At 25.8% G+C, this 22,407-nt stretch overlaps 1 protein-coding gene across 1 annotated transcript; it reads left to right on the plus strand.

Annotated features, from left to right (window-relative positions):
• The first annotated feature begins 13,901 nt into the window (after window positions 1-13,901).
• LOC145847369 (UNC93-like protein MFSD11) lies at window positions 13,902-15,583 on the plus strand. The gene has a single exon (XM_082953581.1). The coding sequence runs from the start codon at window positions 13,902-13,904 to the stop codon at window positions 15,309-15,311; it is 1,410 nt and encodes a 469-aa protein (XP_082809707.1). The 3' UTR covers window positions 15,312-15,583.
• The last annotated feature ends 6,824 nt before the right edge of the window (window positions 15,584-22,407 follow it).

Below are 22,407 nucleotides of genomic sequence, written 5' to 3' on the forward strand. Positions count from 1 at the left end.
GAGTTGTTTTTTTTTTTAAGTGTTTTTATAATTACTAAAAATCTTTACTACCGCAAGTTTAGACTCTGAAGAAGCCATAAGTAAATTTTAAGATCTTAAAAATAAATATAAAGTACTTGAAAGTTTGCAAGAAAATTGCAAAAACCAAAATTCATTCGATTAGCCTACGCAAATCAGTTGTATGAGTTGTTTTTTATTTTTAAGTGTTTTTATAATTACTAAAAATCTTTAAATCGTCAAAAATACATCCTACCGCAAGTTTAGACTCTGAAGAAGCCATGAGTAAATTTTTAGATCTTAAAAATAAATATAAAGTACTTGAAAGTTTGCAAGAAAATTGCAAAAACCAAAATTCATTCGATTAGCCTACGCAAATCAGTTGTATGAGTTGTTTTTTTTTTTTAAGTGTTTTTATAATTACTAAAAATCTTTAAATCGTCAAAAATACATCCTACCGCAAGTTTAGACTCTGAAGAAGCCATAAGTAAATTTTTAGATCTTAAAAATAAATATAAAGTACTTGAAAGTTTGCAAGAAAATTGCAAAAACCAAAATTCATTCGATTAGCCTACGCAAATCAGTTGTATGAGTTGTTTTTTTTTTTAAGTGTTTTTATAATTACTAAAAATCTTTAAATCGTCAAAAATACATCCTACCGCAAGTTTAGACTCTGAAGAAGCCATGAGTAAATTTTTAGATCTTAAAAATAAATATAAAGTACTTGAAAGTTTGCAAGAAAATTGCAAAAACCAAAATTCATTCGATTAGCCTACGCAAATCAGTTGTATGAGTTGTTTTTTTTTTTTTTAAGTGTTTTTATAATTACTAAAAATCTTTAAATCGTCAAAAATACATCCTACCGCAAGTTTAGACTCTGAAGAAGCCATGAGTAAATTTTTAGATCTTAAAAATAAATATAAAGTACTTGAAAGTTTGCAAGAAAATTGCAAAAACCAAAATTCATTCGATTAGCCTACGCAAATCAGTTGTATGAGTTGTTTTTTTTTTTTAAGTGTTTTTATAATTACTAAAAATCTTTAAATCGTCAAAAATACATCCTACCGCAAGTTTAGACTCTGAAGAAGCCATAAGTAAATTTTAAGATCTTAGAATTAAATATAAAGTACTTGAAAGTTTGCAAGAAAATTGCAAAAACCAAAATTCATTCGATTAGCCTACGCAAATCAGTTGTATGAGTTGTTTTTTTTTTTTAAGTGTTTTTATAATTACTAAAATCTTTAAATCGTCAAAAATACATCCTACCGCAAGTTTAGACTCTGAAGAAGCCATAAGTAAATTTTAAGATCTTAAAATTAAATATAAAGTACTTGAAAGTTTGCAAGAAAATTGCAAAAACCAAAATTCATTCGATTAGCCTACGCAAATCAGTTGTATGAGTTGTTTTTTTTTTTTAAGTGTTTTTATAATTACTAAAAATCTTTAAATCGTCAAAAATACATCCTACCGCAAGTTTAGACTCTGAAGAAGCCATAAGTAAATTTTAAGATCTTAAAAATAAATATAAAGTACTTGAAAGTTTGCAAGAAAATTGCAAAAACCAAAATTCATTCGATTAGCCTACGCAAATCAGTTGTATGAGTTGTTTTTTTTTTAAGTGTTTTTATAATTACTAAAATTCTTTAAATCGTCAAAAATACATCCTACCACAAGTTTAGACTCTGAAGAAGCCATAAGTAAATTTTTAGATCTTAAAAATAAATAAAAAGTACTTAAACGTTTGCAAGAAAATTGCTTTAAAAAATTATATTTTACGCTTACATACTTATACTTTCATACTGCTAACTTCTTGTTAATCTGAAAACTCAATACTTTAGTTTATTGAACAAAAAAAAAATGCTCAAAAATTTTTTGTTCAATGACCTGGATAGCAAAAAGACCTCTCAGTCATCGAGTTGCATACTCAAACTTTCAAAATTATAATGAGCTAAAAACGAAAAATGAAATAGTTTTTTTTTGCTAGCTATGTTCTTTCACACAATACAAAATTTTCAGAAAAAATAAATTTTATAACTGAAAGACCTGTATGAGACTTGGCCTAAACTTCTTTAGGTATTTGGGTCCTAAGTTTTGGTCTAGTGTCCCTGAAACTTTTAAAAGCTTGAAAAAAGATTGTTTTAAATTTATATATAAAAAAATTTTTGTTGAAGAACTACAAAGAGTAGATCTAGAGACGTTTCTATAGTTAGCTGAATATTTGCAACCTTAAGCTCATATCCTAGGGCACCAAACCTTAAATTGAGGTTGTATAGTTTTTATACTTCATATATGTGTTCTTGTAAGTCGTCTAAACCTTAACTTGAAATATCAATAAAAATCTAACCCATTTTATTTTTTCATTCTCATCTAGGTTCTGTCTTTGAAGGTTAATTGGTTGGTACCATTGGCAAATGTTGCATGCATTCAGGTTCACAACTGTAGAGTATTTTATTTAAGTATTTACCTAGTTTAAACATAATATCTTAATAGTTTCTTAATTTATCTTTGTGTTAATAAATATTAGAAAACTTTGTAAAAATCAGTTTTACCTCCATCCCTAATCAAGCTCGTCGCTATATTTAATCTTTTCAAATGATTTTCCTGACAATCTGTTATTATCTTTATTTTTTTGGGAAAACTGGATAGTTTGATAGTATTTGCTCTGCAGCCTGAATAGTAATACTAATATGAACAATTTAATGATATAGAATACCTATAGTTTTTATTATTTATATACACTAAAATAAAATTTATTTTTTACCTCGATGACATGTAGTCCGCAGCTATTATGATCTTTTTGTCGGTTGTTGGTTACCTTATAACTTTTAACTGTCTAACTATTTTTAACAAATCACTACTCTTTTTACTTGTTGCCTAAAAAGAAAAAAAAAGTGTTACTCAGACTTTAAAAAGATATTAACGTTACAAAAAGAAAAAAAAAAATTGAAAAAAAAACATTCTATAATTATGGCTAATAATGTACTAAATTAATGTTATCTATAAACTTTTTGTCTTTATCTTCTTCTTCAAATTGGTTATGGAAGGCATCAAATATATACACATTCTTTTCCATAATAAACTAAAAATTTATTTAAGTTACGCTTATTCTAGAAATTTAACTATTACTTTTTATTTTTCTTTGAAAACAACTAGGTTGTTAATATTATTACACTAAGCTTATATTTAAATATTGTTTGAACTAATTACATCTAATAAAAACTTTCTTTAACTACTTACTTAAAGCTACTGTAGGTAACTTTTACAGTTAAATGCACAATGACTTACTATCAATTAAAATGCAAAACTCTGTGGTTTAACGCACTTAAATACGAGTAACAATCATGATCTACATTTAAAATATATTAATTCAGGCTACAAGTAAATTTCTTGACCTTCACAACAAATCATTGTATCAAAAATACTTGAAAAATTTTGATAAGTTTTATAAAACGCTTTGCACTACATGAATTATCAAGATTTTACATAATATTTAAAATAAAGCTAACAAATCTTTTCCAATGGTTAGGGTGTTTTCGATGGATAAAACTAACGACTGATTCAGCATTTAAAATCTAAATTATGTATAAAGGTTACAAAATACAGTTAAAATTTTATTATATATTAAATAATAACTTACTTTATCAAGGACGGTCTTATCTACTCGTTCACCATTATTTATCATTCCAATATACTTGTGTTCTAAATATTCTACACTTTTAAATCTGGTTGTATTCAATAGTAAAAACATATACCCACAAATTACCTGTGTTGTTTACATGAAGTTAATAAATAAACCTACTTAAACATTTGATCTTGTATAAGCAACTTACATTTCCATCTAGCTCATTACTTAATGTAAATATGTTGTCAAAAGTTATGCGCATCCAATCTCTAGTACTTTCTCTTTGTATAATTGTAACCGGTCCGAATACGTCTTCTGATCCATGTTTCCAAATGTAATCAACCTTTTACGAATTTTAATTAATTTTCTTATATCTCAAACAATAAAAAATAGTATAAAATTGAATGCTTACTAGGTCCTCAGGTTGTTGAATTGTGTTATTTTCCCACTGTAAAATGTTTTTTAATGTTCATATCAAATTGTTAGTCAACAAACTATAAATATAACTTAAAATTGGTTCTTTATCCCGTTCTTTTTTCCCTCTGGGTAAACAATAACATCACTTGATCTTCTTTTTAACTTAAGCTTTTCTGTAATTTTTGAAGCACTTGGTATCTGAGAATAATTAAAACACATTTTGAAACGAGACTTAGATTAACCAAATAGTTAGACAATGCAAAAAAAAAAATAAGTCTTAGTTAAAAATCTAAAAGTTATAAACTTACACGGTACGATTTTCAGCAGAGACAGATTCTAAGTATAAAAACAGCCATAACCTTTTAATATATAGAGTAGAAATAGCTAAAACTTGTTCGCTGACCTTTATGTACAAACTTAATTGTTTTAACTCGAGTTAGTTTAATTATAATAAAACATTATACAATTACAGAATCTTTTACAATTTTAACAACGGTACAATGGAGCATATCAAACCATAACTCTGAAACATTTACAACAGAATGAAGATGATAAGTACATGAAAACTTATAAAGAAACAATTAAGTTAAAATAATCAACTAACTTTTTTTTTTCGGGTGAGCTTTGTTTTTTATTTTTATTTTTTTTTGATGGTTGCACTTTCTTTTCCTTTTTCAGCTTTGAAACAGATATAATTAGAATTGTAATATTTTTTTTATATATGACATCTAAACAAAATAAGTACCTTTTTTAAGTCAAGTTTGTTGAAATACTCCTCATTTCTGGAAGATCTTCCTTTAACCACCTTATTATTACGTTTCGCCCAACTTGAGAGGGGAGAGTGAGTTAATTCTGATGTTTTTCTACCTAAAAAAAAAAAAAAAAAACTTTCTATATCATAAACGTTGTCTTCATCTTTTTTTATTACTAAATTGCCCTTAAAGATTGGATTATCTTCCTCATGGGTAATACATCTGAAAAATAACCTTTATAAAATTAATATTGTTTTATTTTAACCATGTTTGAAAGTGTTTACCTAGCTCTTATGGACTTTTCTACTTCCAATACAAATTCTGGAAATTTCCAGTAACTTATTCTTAAACCGTTTACATATATTTTCTGTTTTGGTAAGGATATTATTTTTTAAAATTCGAAACCAATTTTCAATGTGAGAATTGGTATCTCTATTTTTAGGACAATTTCTAAAAGGAATACCGCACCACAAAACTAAAACTCCCATGTAGGTAGTTACTAAAGCTTTTGGTAATTTTGGGGCGTAATATTGGTTTGTAACAATGTTGTTTTGCTTTGAGTTTGCTTTTACAGTTTCATTGTAGATTCCTGTTTTTAAAAGGCTTAAGCAAGTAAGTAAGGTTTTTATTAAATATAAGTAATAGAATAATATTCATTACCATGAAAAATTTGTCCGTAAGGAGTTCTTTTGTATAACGATAGTTCTTGAATATTTTTCTCGTTAATTGAGTCAAGTTCTTAATCAATTATTTTGGCGGCATCAGTTTTTAGCTCTTCATCAGGATGCTCTGTAACGGAGCTTACTAAACGTTTTAGAAACGTTAAACTTTCTTCTGTTTTTTCACTTTGTTTTCTTGTCCTTGATAATATACACAGGTGTTGAAATGTCAGCTTTATTTAAGATAAGGTGTCACAGTTGATCTGCAATTTTTGTTATGCATTTATTAATTTAATAGTTATTCAATATAATAAATTTTACTAACTATGTTTCCAACTACATATTTGTACAGAAGTTTTGCGGACCGATCTTCAGTTGATTTGCTTATATGGCTCGCAATAGCCTTCATGATGTGGGAGGAACAAACATGAATGATAATTTTGTCTTTTTTCACATCATTACAGTACCATCTGATAAAAAATATATACACTTAATTTCTTGAAGAACTTGTAAGTTAGGTTTACTAACCTATTAATTAGTTCTTATAATCTTCAATCTTATCTTCAAGCGATTTTTTATTCATAACATTCAACAAGGAATAAATGAAAACGTAGCTGAAATCCGTCTCAACTTTATATGGAAGCAATTTTAAAAATCGCTGTACGGAGTACAACCATTTTCTAAGTAATGAGGAGACGTCTGGTACAGTGTGACCGTTGTTCAGCATTTTGGCAACAGGCAAAGATGGTCTGCCTCTTTTAGCACCGGGCAAAACTATGGCGTAGTAAAAAATCTTACCCTTCATTGTAGAAGGTTTTTTAACTACTTTGCATCTATATATAAGCTGAGGTCTGGTACAGACTTTAGATGTTGTAAAAGAGTTTTTATACCTAGCAAAATGTAGTAACATTAATTACAGTACTGTTAAAAGAAAGTTAAATATTATATACTTATAAATTTTTTTGTATACCTCTTTCAGAGAACATATAAATTCCAAAGGTATCCATATTTAATTGATGGATATAACCTTTGAGAATTTTGCTGTTAGAGTCGCCTAGCTCAAAATACATTTTAAGAGACACTAGCAAGTCAAAATAGTTGTATGTTTTGGTCTTTAGATATTCATACAGGATTTGGCTCAACTGAGAAGTTAGTATACTGTAAAAGTTTAAGTTCATAAATTAATACTTTTTAATTAGTAATTTAAAAAATGGATTGAGTATATAACAGTATTTGAACTACCGAGCAGTTGAGTTACCACCTCTGAGTTGATCCTGTATTCCTTCTGGAAGAACACTATCTTCCACTAATTTTCTTAGCGCCTGACCTTCAAAAATTATTTTTTCTGCTACTTTTTTTCTTTTAATTTTAGATAAATGTCTTGAATGCGACTCTCCAATTTTGTGTAAATTTTTACTTTTGTATGATTAACCCATTTCAATGTAGCTTTTGGATACAGTTATTCTGAAAAAGCAAAAAAAAAAAATAAAAAAACTTACTTTTCACTCATTTATCTCTTCTACCACTTTAGCTTGATTTCCTGGGCTACTTGTAACTCTTTCCATATTCTGTTTTTGTTTAACAGGAGAATAACTATTTTTCTCACGAATATTTTTGTCAGTTTGCTCTACACTTAATGTTTTTTGGGGGCTTTCGGAGTTTTTCTGGTTTTTTTTAAAGCTGATTTATTTCTTTTGTTAAACTTTCTTTGTTTTTCTTCTACAGAAGCTTGAGGTTTAAAATGTATAAGTGTTTTTTTCCTTTGACGCAAATGCTTTTTTTTAGTTTTAATTTCAAGTTAAGGTTAAGACGACTTACAAGAACACATATATGAAGTATTAAAACTATACAACCTCAGTTTAAGGTTTGGTGCCCTAGGATATAAATATGAATTTAAGGTTGCAAATATTCAGCTAACTATATAAACGTGATCTAGAGTGCTTCTACAATTATTTTTTGTTTGTGTTGAAATTTGATTCATGTTATATGGGCATCAGATTGTGGTGTGTGGGTCTTTTATTTTATGAATGTCCTGGTAATGAAAGAGTGATTATTATAAATTATTGAAATTAATTTTGTTTATTGTGAATTTATTTTATTTGTTATCATGTTGTTACTAATTTAGATTTAAGATAGTATTTTACTTTTTACAGTAAAAAATATCAGTCTCAAACTAACCTATTGCAACAATAAACGTTTTCTTTTTGGAGAAAAGTGAGTGTGTTACATCATATGTACTATTACCTGCCCCATTAATATTCAACTTTAACTATCAGAAAATAAAATAAACAAAAAACTATCTTTTAGACAAATAAAAAAACCTTTGGTGACACGCCATTTGGAGAACACTCACAAGGCTAAAATCTCAACACTAAAAACCACAAAGTGTGGGAAAATCATGAAGCTCAAATCCCCAAGTTCACTGCTACAGCAAAAAAATCACACCAAAAATCCAATCATGTGATCACCTCCACCATAGTGAACTCACAATCAGTTGTTGAGAAAATAATTAAAACTAGTATTATAATAAATACATTAGCATTAAATAACTATCTTAAAGCTTGATAACTTAATTAACATAATTGTTACTCAGAAAAATTAGAAATTAAATTTAATAAAAAAAAATTAATAAGATAAAATTCAGTTTCTGAACTTGTATTAATAGAATTAATTTTAGTCTAATAAAAGTAAGAAGAAAAAAACTTATAGTTATGCAATAGTAGTTAATATATACAGCTAACAAATAAAATATAAAAAAACTGGAGAACAGCAAATAAACAATCAGGCACAACCATACAATATATTTCCCCATCACAGACCAAAACAAGCCAGTCATGATCAGAGTAAACACAAACGAATTGACCATACATATATTAAGAGAAACAGATAAAAGATAACAACCAAAAGCAATTAAGCAAAATCTTTATGCAACACAAATTACTCAACCACAGCACTCTAAACCTACTCAGTATACTGGCTCAACAAGAATTTTTTGTAACTATATTTAAACTGATCCTTTTTTAGGTTTTTAAAAATTTCTGGAACACTAGACCACAACTTACCTAAATACTTTCAGGAGATTAGGCCAAGCCCTGTTCTAGGTCTTACAATTACAAAATTATTATTTTTTGAATGTTTTGTATTGTGTGTATCAACCATACTTACTGGAGTAAAACAACTGTGATCAACCTCAAATCCTCTCAAAGTACTTAGCATCAACTTACAAACTTGCAAATTAAAAACCTCGTTAAATTTCAGAATACCAGTTTTCAAAAACAATGGATTTGTTGGAGTCAGTGCAGGCACGAGACAAACATATCTTACAACTCTTTTTTGCAAAAAAACAATTAGCATCAAATAACAACTAACAGCACCACCCCAAACAGATATATAGTACTGGATATGAGGATAAAACAAATTATAATACACCATTTTCAAAGGGTTACATGACAATTCGAATTTGAACAACTCAAATTCCGACAATCCAAATTCTTAAAAAATATTTAAAAGGTTATATCTCAAAAAGTGTATAAATTTGAAAATAATTAAAGATGCATATGTAGTTTTTGTTATCAAACAATTAAACCTATATTTTGAACAGTTATGTAGATCTTATTAATATTTACAAGCCACTTTTTTCTTTATTGCAAATTCTTAAATATTTTTAATGATATTTTAAAATTCCTAAAATAATAATATTTTTTACTTTATCACAACCATATCTCAAAAAATATTTAGTTAATTGCAAAAAGAGAAAAATAGCCTGTATATATTAATATGATTTACATATGTATTTTTTTTTTTTGAAAAATATACATTAATTTTTTATTTGTAGCCGTTTCATTTTTTTTTTTAATAATTTGAATTGTCCAAATTTGAATAGTCGTGCACTTTTTTCAAAGTACTTGTACCTAAATAATATCTTAATTTTGACATCATAAAACAACTTCTTGAAAGCTTAGATTTAAGGTACTATAAATGTGCCTTCCAATTCAAATTATCGTCTAATACCACACCTAAGTATTTAATATCTTCACTCTGCTCAATCACAAAACCATTTACCTTAACACTGAATTCATTCTTTTTTGCAGTTCTATTAGACAGCAAAAACTTAGTCTTTGAATAATTAATAAACAATCTATTTTTACACAGCCATTCATCAATTTTCTTCCACTCCATATTTATAACAGCATTAACATGGTCAATATCACAATGTTGATAACTCAGACAAGCATCGTCTGCAAACAATCTCAATTTAGTATTTGTAGCTGAAAATATGTCATTTATATATATACAAGAAATAACAATGGACCAAAACAAGAACCCTGAGGTATCCCAACATTCAAAATTTCACGCTTAGAAATTACATTATTTCCAACAGTAGACTGACTTCTATCTTTTAAATAACTTTCAATAAAATTTAACATTGAGCTTTTTATATTATAGGATTTAAGTTTTTATACTAAAATTTTATGATTAACAGTATTAAAAGCTTTAGCAAGATCCAAGAAAACAGAACAATTTACATTTTATTTTTCACCATCCTCAATTAGAACCTCAACAATCTAATTTACTGCTAACTCAGTCGTACTATTTTTCTAAACCCATCTTGTTTGCAGTGCATTAAATCATTTGACATAAAGTAACCACTCAGTCTCTCACACACTAATGACTCAAAATTTTTAGAAAAAGGAGACAAAAGAGAAATAGGCAGATAGTTATTTCCATCATTTTTTTACCTTTTTTTATAAATTGGCACTACTTCAGCGTGTTTAAGAGAATTAGGAAACACACCATACTCAACACAATTGTTATACAATATAGAAAGGTAGGGAGAAATTGTTTTTGCACTAAGCTTCACAAAATGAGTACTAGGGACATCAGAACGCACACTCGTATTAGGGTTCATTGTTTTAATATAATTTTTAACTTCGTTTGCTGATATATTCTTAAAAACAAAACCATTTTTTACAGAACCTAATGAAAACTCATCATAATCAAAAGCAACATGTGTTCTTTTTTTTTTTACTAAATCATCAGCAAGAGACACAAATTTTTTATACATAACATTACCAATTTTTTTTAATTAAACAACAATATTACCATGCACATCAAGCACACCATTTCTTTTAAATGAAAGATAGGCTTAGTAGCAACAATGTTGTTAATTATTTTCCACAATTTTTTACTGATTGTTTTGTTTTTGTTTACAATCTGTTTAAAATAAAGTATTTTAGAGCGTTCAATAACCCAATTTATGATATTTCTATAATTTTTAGATGTAATTGAATTTTTTTTTTGTTCTATCTTAGATGGCAGAATTAAACACTAGATTTTTCATTTTAATTGAAACAATAATCCCCTTTGTAATCCAAGGTTTAGCTTTTAGTTTTTGATCTTTTTCATTTAAATTTTGGTTGGTGCATTATAAAACACTGTGCTACCAAACATACTCTCAAACTTATTCCAACACTCATTTATATACTGACCTTTTTTAATACTCATTTTCTATTTACCCAAGTTCCGATTAAGATCATTTGAAAAAAAACTCCAACATCAAACTTACTAAAATCTTAAACTGATTTTTGATAAAACAATACATTTTTATTCATTAAACATTTAATTTCACAAACAACAGGCATATGGTCAGATGTATCATAATCTACAACATTTACATTTAGCTTCCCACGCCCAAAACTAGAATAAACATGGTCAATCAAAGAACTAGAGGTACAATCAGAGGAAAGTCTATTTGGGGAATCAACAAATTGTTTAGCACCAGCACTAGAAATACAATTCAAAAAGTCACAAGTACGCTGATCTCTATTTAATAAGTTTATATTTACATCACCACCAATTATAATTTTTTTTTTCTTTTCATTATTATATCTAAAACTTTAAGAAAATTTTCTTTATAAGTATTAAATGTAGAGCTTAGGTGTCTGTAGACATTACCAAGTATAAGATGTTTATTGTTTTCAAGATTTTTAGAGATCCACATATCATCTACATCACACTGTTTAAAAGACACACCTTCTACAACCTAATAAGAGTGACTAGCTCTTAAAAAAAATGCAACACCACCAGATTGATTACTATTAGACAACTTATTTACAAAGTCATACCTATGCAGTTTAACCATAAAAGGTCTCAGACTAGTCAACCAAGTTTCACAAACACATATTATATCAGGTAGATTTTTCACTTAAATCAAAAATTCCTCAATTTTATGTAGATTTTCATTTATGCTTCTAATATTCATGTAAACAACACTTATAGTATTTTCTTTTCCAAAATTCACATAATTTAAGTCTAAATATTGGTCAACATCTCTTCTATTAATACTCATCTTATTAGGTTTTTTATAGCAATCATAGTCAGAATCATCAACGTTCTGAAATGGTAAAACAGATTTTTCACATAGATTACAATAAAATCTAAGTTTGTTGCTTTTAAATTGGTATACAACATTTTTATTAGTTGTACATTGAAAATGACATTTTTTATTACATAAAAAACAAGTTAAACAATTTTCTGAGTCTTTACAAGCTAAATTACATCTATAACAAACAGACATGTTCAAATCACAATTTTCACAAAAAAAAGGTAAATCATTTTTACATATTTTATTAAGAGTCTTGTTTGGTATACTGACACATTTGCAATGTATCCATTTAAAACAATCTTCATAACACACACATTTATCCTTAAAAGAAAAAAATTTAAAACAAATTTTACAAAAGTTTTCATCCCCAACAATGTCAAATTTAAAATTATTTGTACAGTTTTTACAATAAAATAAATCACTGTTATAAGAATAGAAATTAAAATTAAGCATAGATGGCCCAGAACAATTTAAATTTACATCCAATTTTTACACCCATCACAGTATAAAGATTCAAAATTTGAAGATTTAAAATCATTTTTACAAACTCTACAAATCTCAACAAACACAGTTTTAACTAAATTTGTCCTATTTAAGCTAATAGAATTTCATTAATTCATTATGTTTAATTAATTTTTTTATTGTGTATAACCAAAAATCTATCACATAGATTAAAAAAAATTGCGATCAACAAAATTCTTGTTATTAAAAAATATATTTAAAGTAGATCTACAGTATCTTGCAATGTCATTATACAATTTAATACCTTAAACTTAGTTTTAAACTAAAAATAGACCCCAAAATGTGTCCTAAACAATGGATACCTTTAAAAACCTGGAAGAAATTTTCTCAAAAACAAGTGGCCACCCTGTTTTATTGAAACATTCTTTTATTTATGTACCATTTGCAACTTAATATCAATAGATTATTCATTTTGTTTTATATTTTAATACACAAAGCTTTTCAAAACTATGAAATTTGAAAAAAAAATCTGGTAAGTGAACAGTTTAAAAAATAACTTAAAATTATGATGTATGAATAAATTCAAATAAATACAAAATTTAGTGATTCAGCAAGTAGAACTATAGTAAAGATATGTTTATTAATAGATTGTTAATAATTTAGCTTTTCCATTTAATGCTATTTGCGTATTTAAATTAGGTTGCTCTTCCTCAATCAATATTGATTCCAGGCTGTAGAGTTTGCTTTGCTTACATCATTTCAAAACTTTAAAGTTTTGAACTATGTCAGAGTTTTGACAGAGTGTGCAATTAAAAAGATGTTCAAATATTGCACTGTTTGTTAGCTTTGTGTAATAAAATATAAAACAAAATGAATAATCTATTGATATTAAGTTGCAAATGGTATATAAATACCTTCAAAAACCTTCCTATAATATTTCTTTTATTTCCTTTTTCGTTTTTGCCTTCTATAAAGAACATATTTAAATATAGATTCTTACTCTGTTACTAGCTTTCTAAAGAAAGTAGAAACTAAGTTTTTGAGTAATAAATAAGACTTTTTTATAACTTTTAAATCCAGACAAGTAATTGATAGAAAATTATTTAATTTGAAGTTAATTTATTAGTTACCTTCTTTGCTAAAACTCATACTTTCTATTAAAAAATAAGACCATATTTATCAAAAAAAAAAAGGTTAGCTACTTTAAAATAAAGAAAAAATATATTTTTATAAAAAAAATTCATTGTTGTAAAATAAAAACAAAAAATACCCTTTTTATTTTTTTACCTAAAACTATTTACTATTCTTTTAATTTTTGTTTTTTTTCTGATCAACAAAATTATTTTAAAGTACTTAATTTGACTTTTCAAATAATGGCTAATGTTAATTTTTGTTATTAAAAAGTTAGTAAAAAGACTCTCACACAATGTCTTTAAATTTTTATGTAGACTTTTCTGCTATTTTTAATAAATTTCACTCATATTACCTTAAAAAAATTATTTTACCATTCCCCTTTAACAATTTTTACAAAGATAAATATTATATATACGTATTAGTAAACTATAAATATGTACAACATTTTCAGAAAATTTATAAATGTAGGTAAAATGGATAATTCTAATGGAAAAATGTTCAATGTGCTACTGCTTAGTTTTTCCTTCATGTTTGTTTTCACTGGTTTTCAAACATGTGGAATGGTTGAACAAACAGTGCTCAACAGTTACATAAATGACACAAAGGATGTCCACGGTCAACCAACTTATCACGGGGATGGGTACACATCTCTAGCAATAATTTATACTGTGTTTGCTTTTTCCAATTGGCTTGCTCCATCAGTTGTTAGTGTTATTGGATCAAAATACTCAATGATGATTGGTGCTAGTTTGTATGTTTTATACCTTGCAACATTTATTAAACCTCTAACATGGAGCTTATACCTTGGTTCGGTTCTGATTGGCATAGGAGGGGCAGTGTTATGGACAGGGCAAGGTGTTTTTCTTACAAAAAATTCTACAAGCAACACAATGGGTAGAAATAGTGGGATTTTTTGGGCAATTCTTCAAGGCAGTTGTCTTATTGGGAATATGTATGTTTTCTTTGCTTGGCAAGGAATTACAAACATTGGTGATTCACAAAGAATTCCTTTGTACATCGGTCTTACTGCTATATCTGCTTTTGGAGTAGTTTGTATGGCTTTCTTGAAAACAAAAAATAACACAGAATCTTTAGAAAATGATCCAGAAGTTTCAGAAAACACTGAATCAAATAATGAAACTGAAGATAAGCCTTTACTTGAAGAAAACAAAAAAAGTTCAAAATTAGAAGAGGCATATAGCATGTTTAAAAAGTCTATTTGTCTTTTAGGTACAAAAAATATGATGCTGTTATCTGTAACATTTTTTTATACTGGGTTAGAACTAACTTTTTTCAGCGGAGTTTATTCTACAGCAGTTGGTGCAACTAAACAGTTTGGTTCTGATTCAGACAGGCTTGTAGGTCTAGTTGGTATTATGATTGGCATTGGAGAGATTGTAGGTGGGTTAACTTTTGGTATATTTGGTAAAAAAACTGTTAAATATGGTCGAGACCCTATTATACTGATGGGAGGAGTCTTACACTTTGTTGCCTTTTTTCTTATATTTTTAAATCTTCCTTCTGACGCGCCTATAGCTAAAGATGGAACTATGTCTACTGGTTACATTACTCCAATCAGCGAGCTTGCTATTGCATGTGGCTTCTTGTTAGGATTTTGTGATGCGTGTTATAATACACAATGCATATCTTTGATAGGAGTAACTTATCCAGACAACAGTGCTGAAGCTTTTGCAGTTTTCAAATTCATGCAGTGCCTTGCAGCAGCTGCAGGTTTTTTTTATTCTTCTTATCTTCAACTGCAGTATCAACTTTTAATACTAGTTTCGTTTAATTTTGCTGGAATGCTCTCATTTATCACTGTTGAAACTAGATTAAAGCATGAAAATAAAATTCTCTTAAATCACCATGATGTGCCAGAATAGGAAAAATTGTAATAATTTATTTTTAATCATTTTTTAAAGATTTTTTTAACTTAGTTTTGTTAAATTAAATAAATGTATGAAAAAAATTAAAGATTAGTGGTTGAGTAAATGTATGTGTAAAGTAAATTCTGTAAAGTAGAAATTTTTTAAGTGTGAGTTCGAAGAAGCATTATCAAAATAAATAATTATACTTTGTTTTTTTTGTTCATTATGTTACCGAATTTATAATAATTTTTAATGATCATAAAAATTATTCATCATCATATTGCAGCATAGTCATCTTTTTTTACATATCAAGTTGTTGTAAAATTTTAAATAAGTTCTAAATATCTGTTTTCCATCATAAGTTTTTTATAATTGTTGAGTACTTACTTTATTAATCAAATAATTAATTTTAAAAAATTGACTAATTTATTAGAACTCTTCTGGATTTTTTTTTTATTTTGCAATTAGTTTTTAGCAAAAACAAATTATCTTAAAAATGTTTTTTAGTTAATGCTACGATATTTTATAGACGTAAATTGAGTTGTATAAATAACATTTATAATACAGTTCACATTTTTTTGAGTTTGATACAGAAAGATAAGTGCAATAAAATACTTTCAATTATATACAAGTTGTTATTTTACTTAAGTTTCATAGTAGTATTTTACTTATTTTCATTTCCAGTAAAATTAATAATACTTCTAGTCTATAAGCAGTAAAATCAAAATATGTAGTTAGGACATAATAGGACATAATATTTTTTAATTTAGTGTTTTCTCTTTGTCACTAACTCAGTAAGAAGATTATAAAACTCTACGTATTACTGTTCTTTCATCTGTTATACTTAATGAAATATAATTATTTTTATGATTAAGATTTAGTGAATTACAAACATTGCTTTTATTTCTTTCACTTACTTTATTATGAAAAGTTTGTTGGTAATTTTTGTGGTTTATAGAGTGAACAACAGTTACAAATTATAAATTTTCTATATTGAAACAATAATAGTTTAGCTGTAGCCTTAGAACATCACAAGTTTGATTAAAAAACAAAAATATAAAGAAATCTTTAAAAAAAAGTGGTATTTAATTCAGCAACAAATAAATATTTTATAAAAATATCACTAAAAGCTAATGAATTTAGACTCAAAACAGTTAGACTTTTTTCATTTTCATAAAGAGTTGTATAACTTTCTGCAGCATTTATAAAACAATTGTCAGAATAATTTTTCAGGTTTTTATAAGTATTTGAATTTATTATAGAAGTACAAATGTTTTAGTATGTCTTTTGTTTAAATTATAAATCATTAAAATTTTAATTGGCTAAATCTATTATCTTCAGAATGTGTTATATTAATTAGATGAATTTTTATTAAGTAGTTAAACTTTAGGTTGTGAAATAGTTTAAAGTATTTTTAAACTGTTAAATTAGATTTTACTTATAGTTTTTTTTTTTTTGTAATTTAAGTCATGTTTACACCAAAACTTTCAAAACTTAAAATTTTATGAGTTGTAAAAAGTATAAATCAAAAAATTTAATGTTGTATACAGCTAAACTTTTACTTTAAAATTTAATGCAAACAAACAAAAGCATGGATATAAAGTGTATATGAGTCTTGATAATACTTAGTAGTTTTTTTTTTCTCGAATTGCAAATTAACTAATTGTAATTAAAACTAATAAATAGTGGGTTTTCGTATTTTCTTTAAGTGTATTTACTAAGTAAAAGAAGTTGAAAAAACAAATTACAATATTTCGTTATAGTTTTTTAATGTAGAAAATTCAGCTTGAATTTTTTTATAAGTATTTAGTTAATTTTAAGAACGTTTCTCTAGATACCAATTAAAGCTTTTATGAAAGTAAAGTGGCCTTATTTATTAAATTTTGTTAATTTTAAATGCTTATAATAAATTATTTATAATCTATATTAAAAGCTATGGTATTTAATCAGTTTAAATTTTTCATTATTTTAGTAGAAAACCAGCAAGATATAATGTATGATTTTAGACAAAAGCTGAGACGTTATACCTCGTTTCTACTTAAGTTTATAACTAAAATATGCTTTTAATCTATTTAACATAATACGTATACTATCTATAATAGAAATTTTAATTAAACAACAACTTAAATAGTATTTTTTAAATTTTGCAATTCTTAATTTAAATAAAATTTAAATCATGATTTTGAGACTAGACTAATTTTTTTTAAACATAATACCTTATAAAATGTTTATACTTTTATGTATTCCTAATAATAGTTTTAATTGTTTTTTAGAAACTTTTATATCAAACTTTTTTATATTGATACTTAACTGTGTTAAATGCAACTTTGTTTGTAGTATATTTAGTTAGGTAAACAAATGTAGTCAAACAATTTTTTATTATTGAAAGTTTAAAAATCAAGGCTCTAAATATAGTATCTATATTAAATGAGGATGAATTTGTTAATAACAAAATTTTTTTAATGTATTTACTTAGAATTCAAAAATATTTTTTGTATATTCAAAATCTAGTCTTACTTAAATTAAGGCGTTTCAAACGATATTCGACATTATAATTGTAAGTTTATTTTTTTAAAACATAAATTGAAACATTTTAAAGTCTAACAACAAATTGTATTTTGTAACGGTTAACTAATTTTTTTTAAAGTTGTTGTTAAACAACTTTTTACACATTTTTTCCTAATTTTTAAGATACTGTTTAAAATAATTTTTTTATTTGTTTAATGCCAGTAAAGTTGATTATTAACTAAAACATTTATTACTTGAACTTTTTTAGTTTTTATACGGTAATAATAAACAACTAAAAAGAAATTCATTTTATATATATATCTTACGTGGTTTATACATAAAAACTTAGTTTCAGTATCAATGTGGTTCTAAATAATACACATAAATGGAAAAAATAGGGCTCCGTATAATAAGCAATATAACCACCAATGAGTGTTACTACATATTCTAAAACTGGTATTTTTTTGTAAATGGAAACAAGAAAATAATAGTTCAGATTTATTATGATTTGCATGTAATTACAGCTTTGATTTTAGTAAACAAAGTCTTCGCGTATATTGTGATTATTCATATTTTTTAAAATACTTATATTACAAATTAAAATGTTGATAAAAATAATAATGAAATTTCGAAAACTAAATTAACAATATGTACCCTAAAAAAAAATAGTATAAACTGGTATTTTCGGTCTTAAATCTCCTGATTTATTAAGATTAAAGAAAACTTGATAATCTTCTAAAGTTTTATCTAAATTTGTACAAATTTTTGTCATTAAAAACATGATAAAGTCAATGCGAAATGTTTTAATCAAAATACTTTAAGCTAAAAAAAATTCTGTTTAAGTCATCAATATAAGTTTTTTTTTTAAACTAATGTGTACAACGTACGTTGATTTTGTGTTCCGGTAAGATAAAAACTGACATCAAATTTCACATTATTTTAATAGTTATACTACCAATAAAGACTACATAAAATGTTTTTTAATAAATAAGTGAAAATTTTTAACATACACGTGATTTAATAACTAAATTGCTTTATTATACTGCTCCAAATAAGTCAATTTGGACCAAAGTATGCAATATCAAAAAATTGTTTATAAACGTTGTATTTTGTCAGGTCTTTCAATTCTCTTGTATAATAAAAAACAAGATAACTTAATTTTTCGTCATCAAGTACCTATAAAAAAGTTTTAGGAAAGCTACTTATTCAAAAGACTTTTTTTTTTAGATTAAAGATATCCTGGAACTTTATGTACAAAGCTAGTTCAAAAAGTATAAATTTGTGCTCAGTTCTTTTTTAAAAATTAACACGGAATGAGTTGTATCATTCTTTCTTGCTCGTTAATATTAGTTCATTGAAAACGATAAAACAATCCACACTCAAAAAATTTGGTCAAAGTACCTGAGGTATAAAAAAACATTTCGGTCATTAAGCGTCACATTTATTGTTTACTTTATCTTTTTTGTGTTATAAAACAAAGAAAAAAGTTTATTATTCAACTTTAAAGATAATATATTATACACATAAAATTTTTTAGGAAAAATAAAAACTCACATTACAAAACGAAGAAAACGCAATATGATACTTTACTTAGAATATTTACCATCAGTAGAAATATTTTTTAATGGTATTTAAGTTGTAGATTAAATTTTGCTTGGAACAATAACTTAAACTTATTCTTTTAAAATTCTTACAACTGTAAATATATACATTTACCTACATACTTAATTATTACAGATTAAACCATGTAAGCAAACAGCAAAATAAATACACTAAAATTGTTTACTACAATGATTGAGTTATAACAAAAAAGTTTCTGTCCTGGACAAGACAATAAAAGATATCTGTGGTGTGCAACTTGATAACCGTAACGTTCTTTGTATCCCAGGTCTCAGGACCAAATATTTTGATCGTTTATTTTATCGCTCAATAAACTAAACTATAAACAAAAAAGAAGCTAATATTTTTCAAAATTTTACTTAAAAAGTAGTTTAGTTAGTATTTTAATAATAAAACTTTTTTAAAGATATTATATCAAAGACTTTGTAAATGTTCCTTAAGTATTAAACAAATTAAACTTTAGTATTAGTTTTAATATTACTTGCTACAGTCTATACTAGATCAATTTCATAAGAACTTTACTAACATAATTTTCATGAACATGCTGTTTAGTTTAAATTAAGTGGAAGCATTTGTATTTTAAACTAAATAACTGCATCTTAATTTTTTTTATCGAAGCATAATCCGTATTCCAGTCAGCTTGTTTTCGGGATCTTGGGAGACGTTAACAAAATATTTTCTTTGGTATTAACAATTTTAGTTAAAATTAAAGACAAAAATTATTTCTCGAACAAGTAATATATAATTTTATGATGAATCTGTAATAGACTACGTATTAATGAGAGCCGTTGAAATTACTTTTACTTTTTGTTAGAACTTTTGTTTGAAGTTTAAGGCTTTTTTAGAGTCTTTTTGCTTTTAAAATTAAGTAGTTTATGTATATTTTAAATTTTTATTTAAATTAATTTTTATTTTATTTTTGAATAATGAGTCTCGTAGCTATTACAAATTACTAATTGTATCTGATAAGCCATAAACAAGTTTAGATGTTTAACTATTGAGTTTGCCAGTTTTATTCTGATTAAATTTACTAACAAACAACGGACATGAATACATTCATATCGAAACTTATATTGTATAGACATTAAAACATTAATAATAGTATTAGATTAAAAGTAAAATTGAAACATTTTAAATTATATTACAGAAAGACTATTTTTTTCTCAGAGTATTCACATAAGCATATGTACCAATATTTCCCAAACTGGACCAAATGGCCCCTTGGGGGCCATTACAGAAATTTATGGGGTCATGAGGTCATAAATTGAAACTTATATTAAATTTTCTGAAATTGATGACGAAGAGCAAAAAAATATCTTATACGTTTCTAATGGTAGTTTATAAACTTATACGAGATATTATGAAAAAAATTAGAGATATAGGGGGCAAAAAGCCGTAAAAGGAGGAGCCACTAGGCCTTATTTTGAAACTTACACTAGATATTCTGGAGTTTGTGATGAAGAGCAAAAAACAAGGTCATAGGCGGTTATAATGGTAGTTTTTAAAATCCGGTTGGAGGGGCCATAGCTTTTTTTATTTATTTGAAGGTGGGCTTTAATAAAAAAATTTGGAGACCCTGATATATACTAAGTTTTTTTACCTTGTAATTGTAACAATAAATACAATACATTTTCTTCTTAGTAAGCAAAAATATTTAAAAATGCAGTAAAGAACAGTATATTTGAAGCAAAAAAAATTTAAGCAACTAAAATTAAAGAGAATATCTTGAAAAAAAATTAAATATTTACGTGGAACTTATAGTTTACTTCAAATGAAAGTGGTCTAAAAATTAAAAAAATTACAAAATTAAAAGCTTTAACATTATTAGCTAATATTTTTGTATCAGTGAAAGCATAAATTCATAAATTCATTCTTTAAAAGAATAGTTAAAAATAAAATACTAAAATGCTTTTATTTTTTCTTAATTATTTTTTTTATTTAAATTTCTGCATTTTATAATAATCTAATGCATTAACTTTTCTATAATAATTATAAAAATCTAAATAAGCAATACGTTTGATATATCTATATTGTTTTTGTAAGATAAAAAAGCGCTGAAAAAGTTTGGTCTAAAGACCTGGTGTACGAAAAATTCTTTCGGTTATCTAGCTAGTCATACACTATTTTTAAATGTTGAAAAAAACGACGCTTTAAAATTAATTTATTTTTGTTATGAACTAAAAATCATATTTTAATATCTAATATTAATGTTTACTTGAAAGGAAGTCCCGCAGTGTACACATGTACTCTTTGCACACTGCGCACAGAAAAAAAAAATATTCATGTCAAATTTTAAACATTTAAGTTGAAGCTAGGTCCTAAATATGTTTTTTACGTAATTAGAAACCTGTGAAAGTTTTGTTTAATGCACTAATTCGAGTAAAATAAAACTAATGTTTATTTTAAAACTAGCTTATTTTAAGTATTGAAGCGTTTTCAATAGATTGTTCTAAATTTTGCTATTAAATCTTAAGTTTTCTTGTTTTTACCTGAAACGATTGATATAATTGACTATTTATTTAAACCTAGTTAAACTATTTATACAATATTTCTAGTAATCTCTTTAAAACTTTAAACTAAAGAGAAAGTATATAGTAGTAACTGTTTTAATTTACTTATTTATATACTCATATATAAAAATCTTAATAAGATCTTTTAAACGAAAATAACAAAACAATTTTTATATTCTTTTAAAAACTAATTTTTTATAGAACAAAACGTTAATTAAAATATAATCACTGAATGGCAGCATAACAAAAACACAATAGAGTCGACTTTTTCTTTCTCCGAACATTTGAGAGATACAGTGTTAATAATTGGCATAAAAATTCACGCTTGAGCAACGAAAGAACATAGCGAAAGCCTGTAAGTTTTGTTAGACGTACAAAATTTGTTTATCGTTAAATTTTTGTTTTTGTGATTGTGAAAAGGCATCGATTTAGACAAGACTTGCAAAAAATTTTGTAGCTTGTAAACAGCTTGT

This window comes from Thalia democratica, unplaced genomic scaffold (genome assembly GCF_965202585.1).
Source record: "Thalia democratica unplaced genomic scaffold, ktThaDemo2.hap1.1 HAP1_SCAFFOLD_896, whole genome shotgun sequence".
NCBI lineage: Eukaryota > Metazoa > Chordata > Thaliacea > Salpida > Salpidae > Thalia > Thalia democratica.

Excerpts from the sequence above, each read along its gene's own strand:
- LOC145847369 (XM_082953581.1), top strand. The coding sequence starts at position 13,902 with ATGGATAATTCTAATGGAAAAATGTTCAATGTGCTACTGCTTAGTTTT.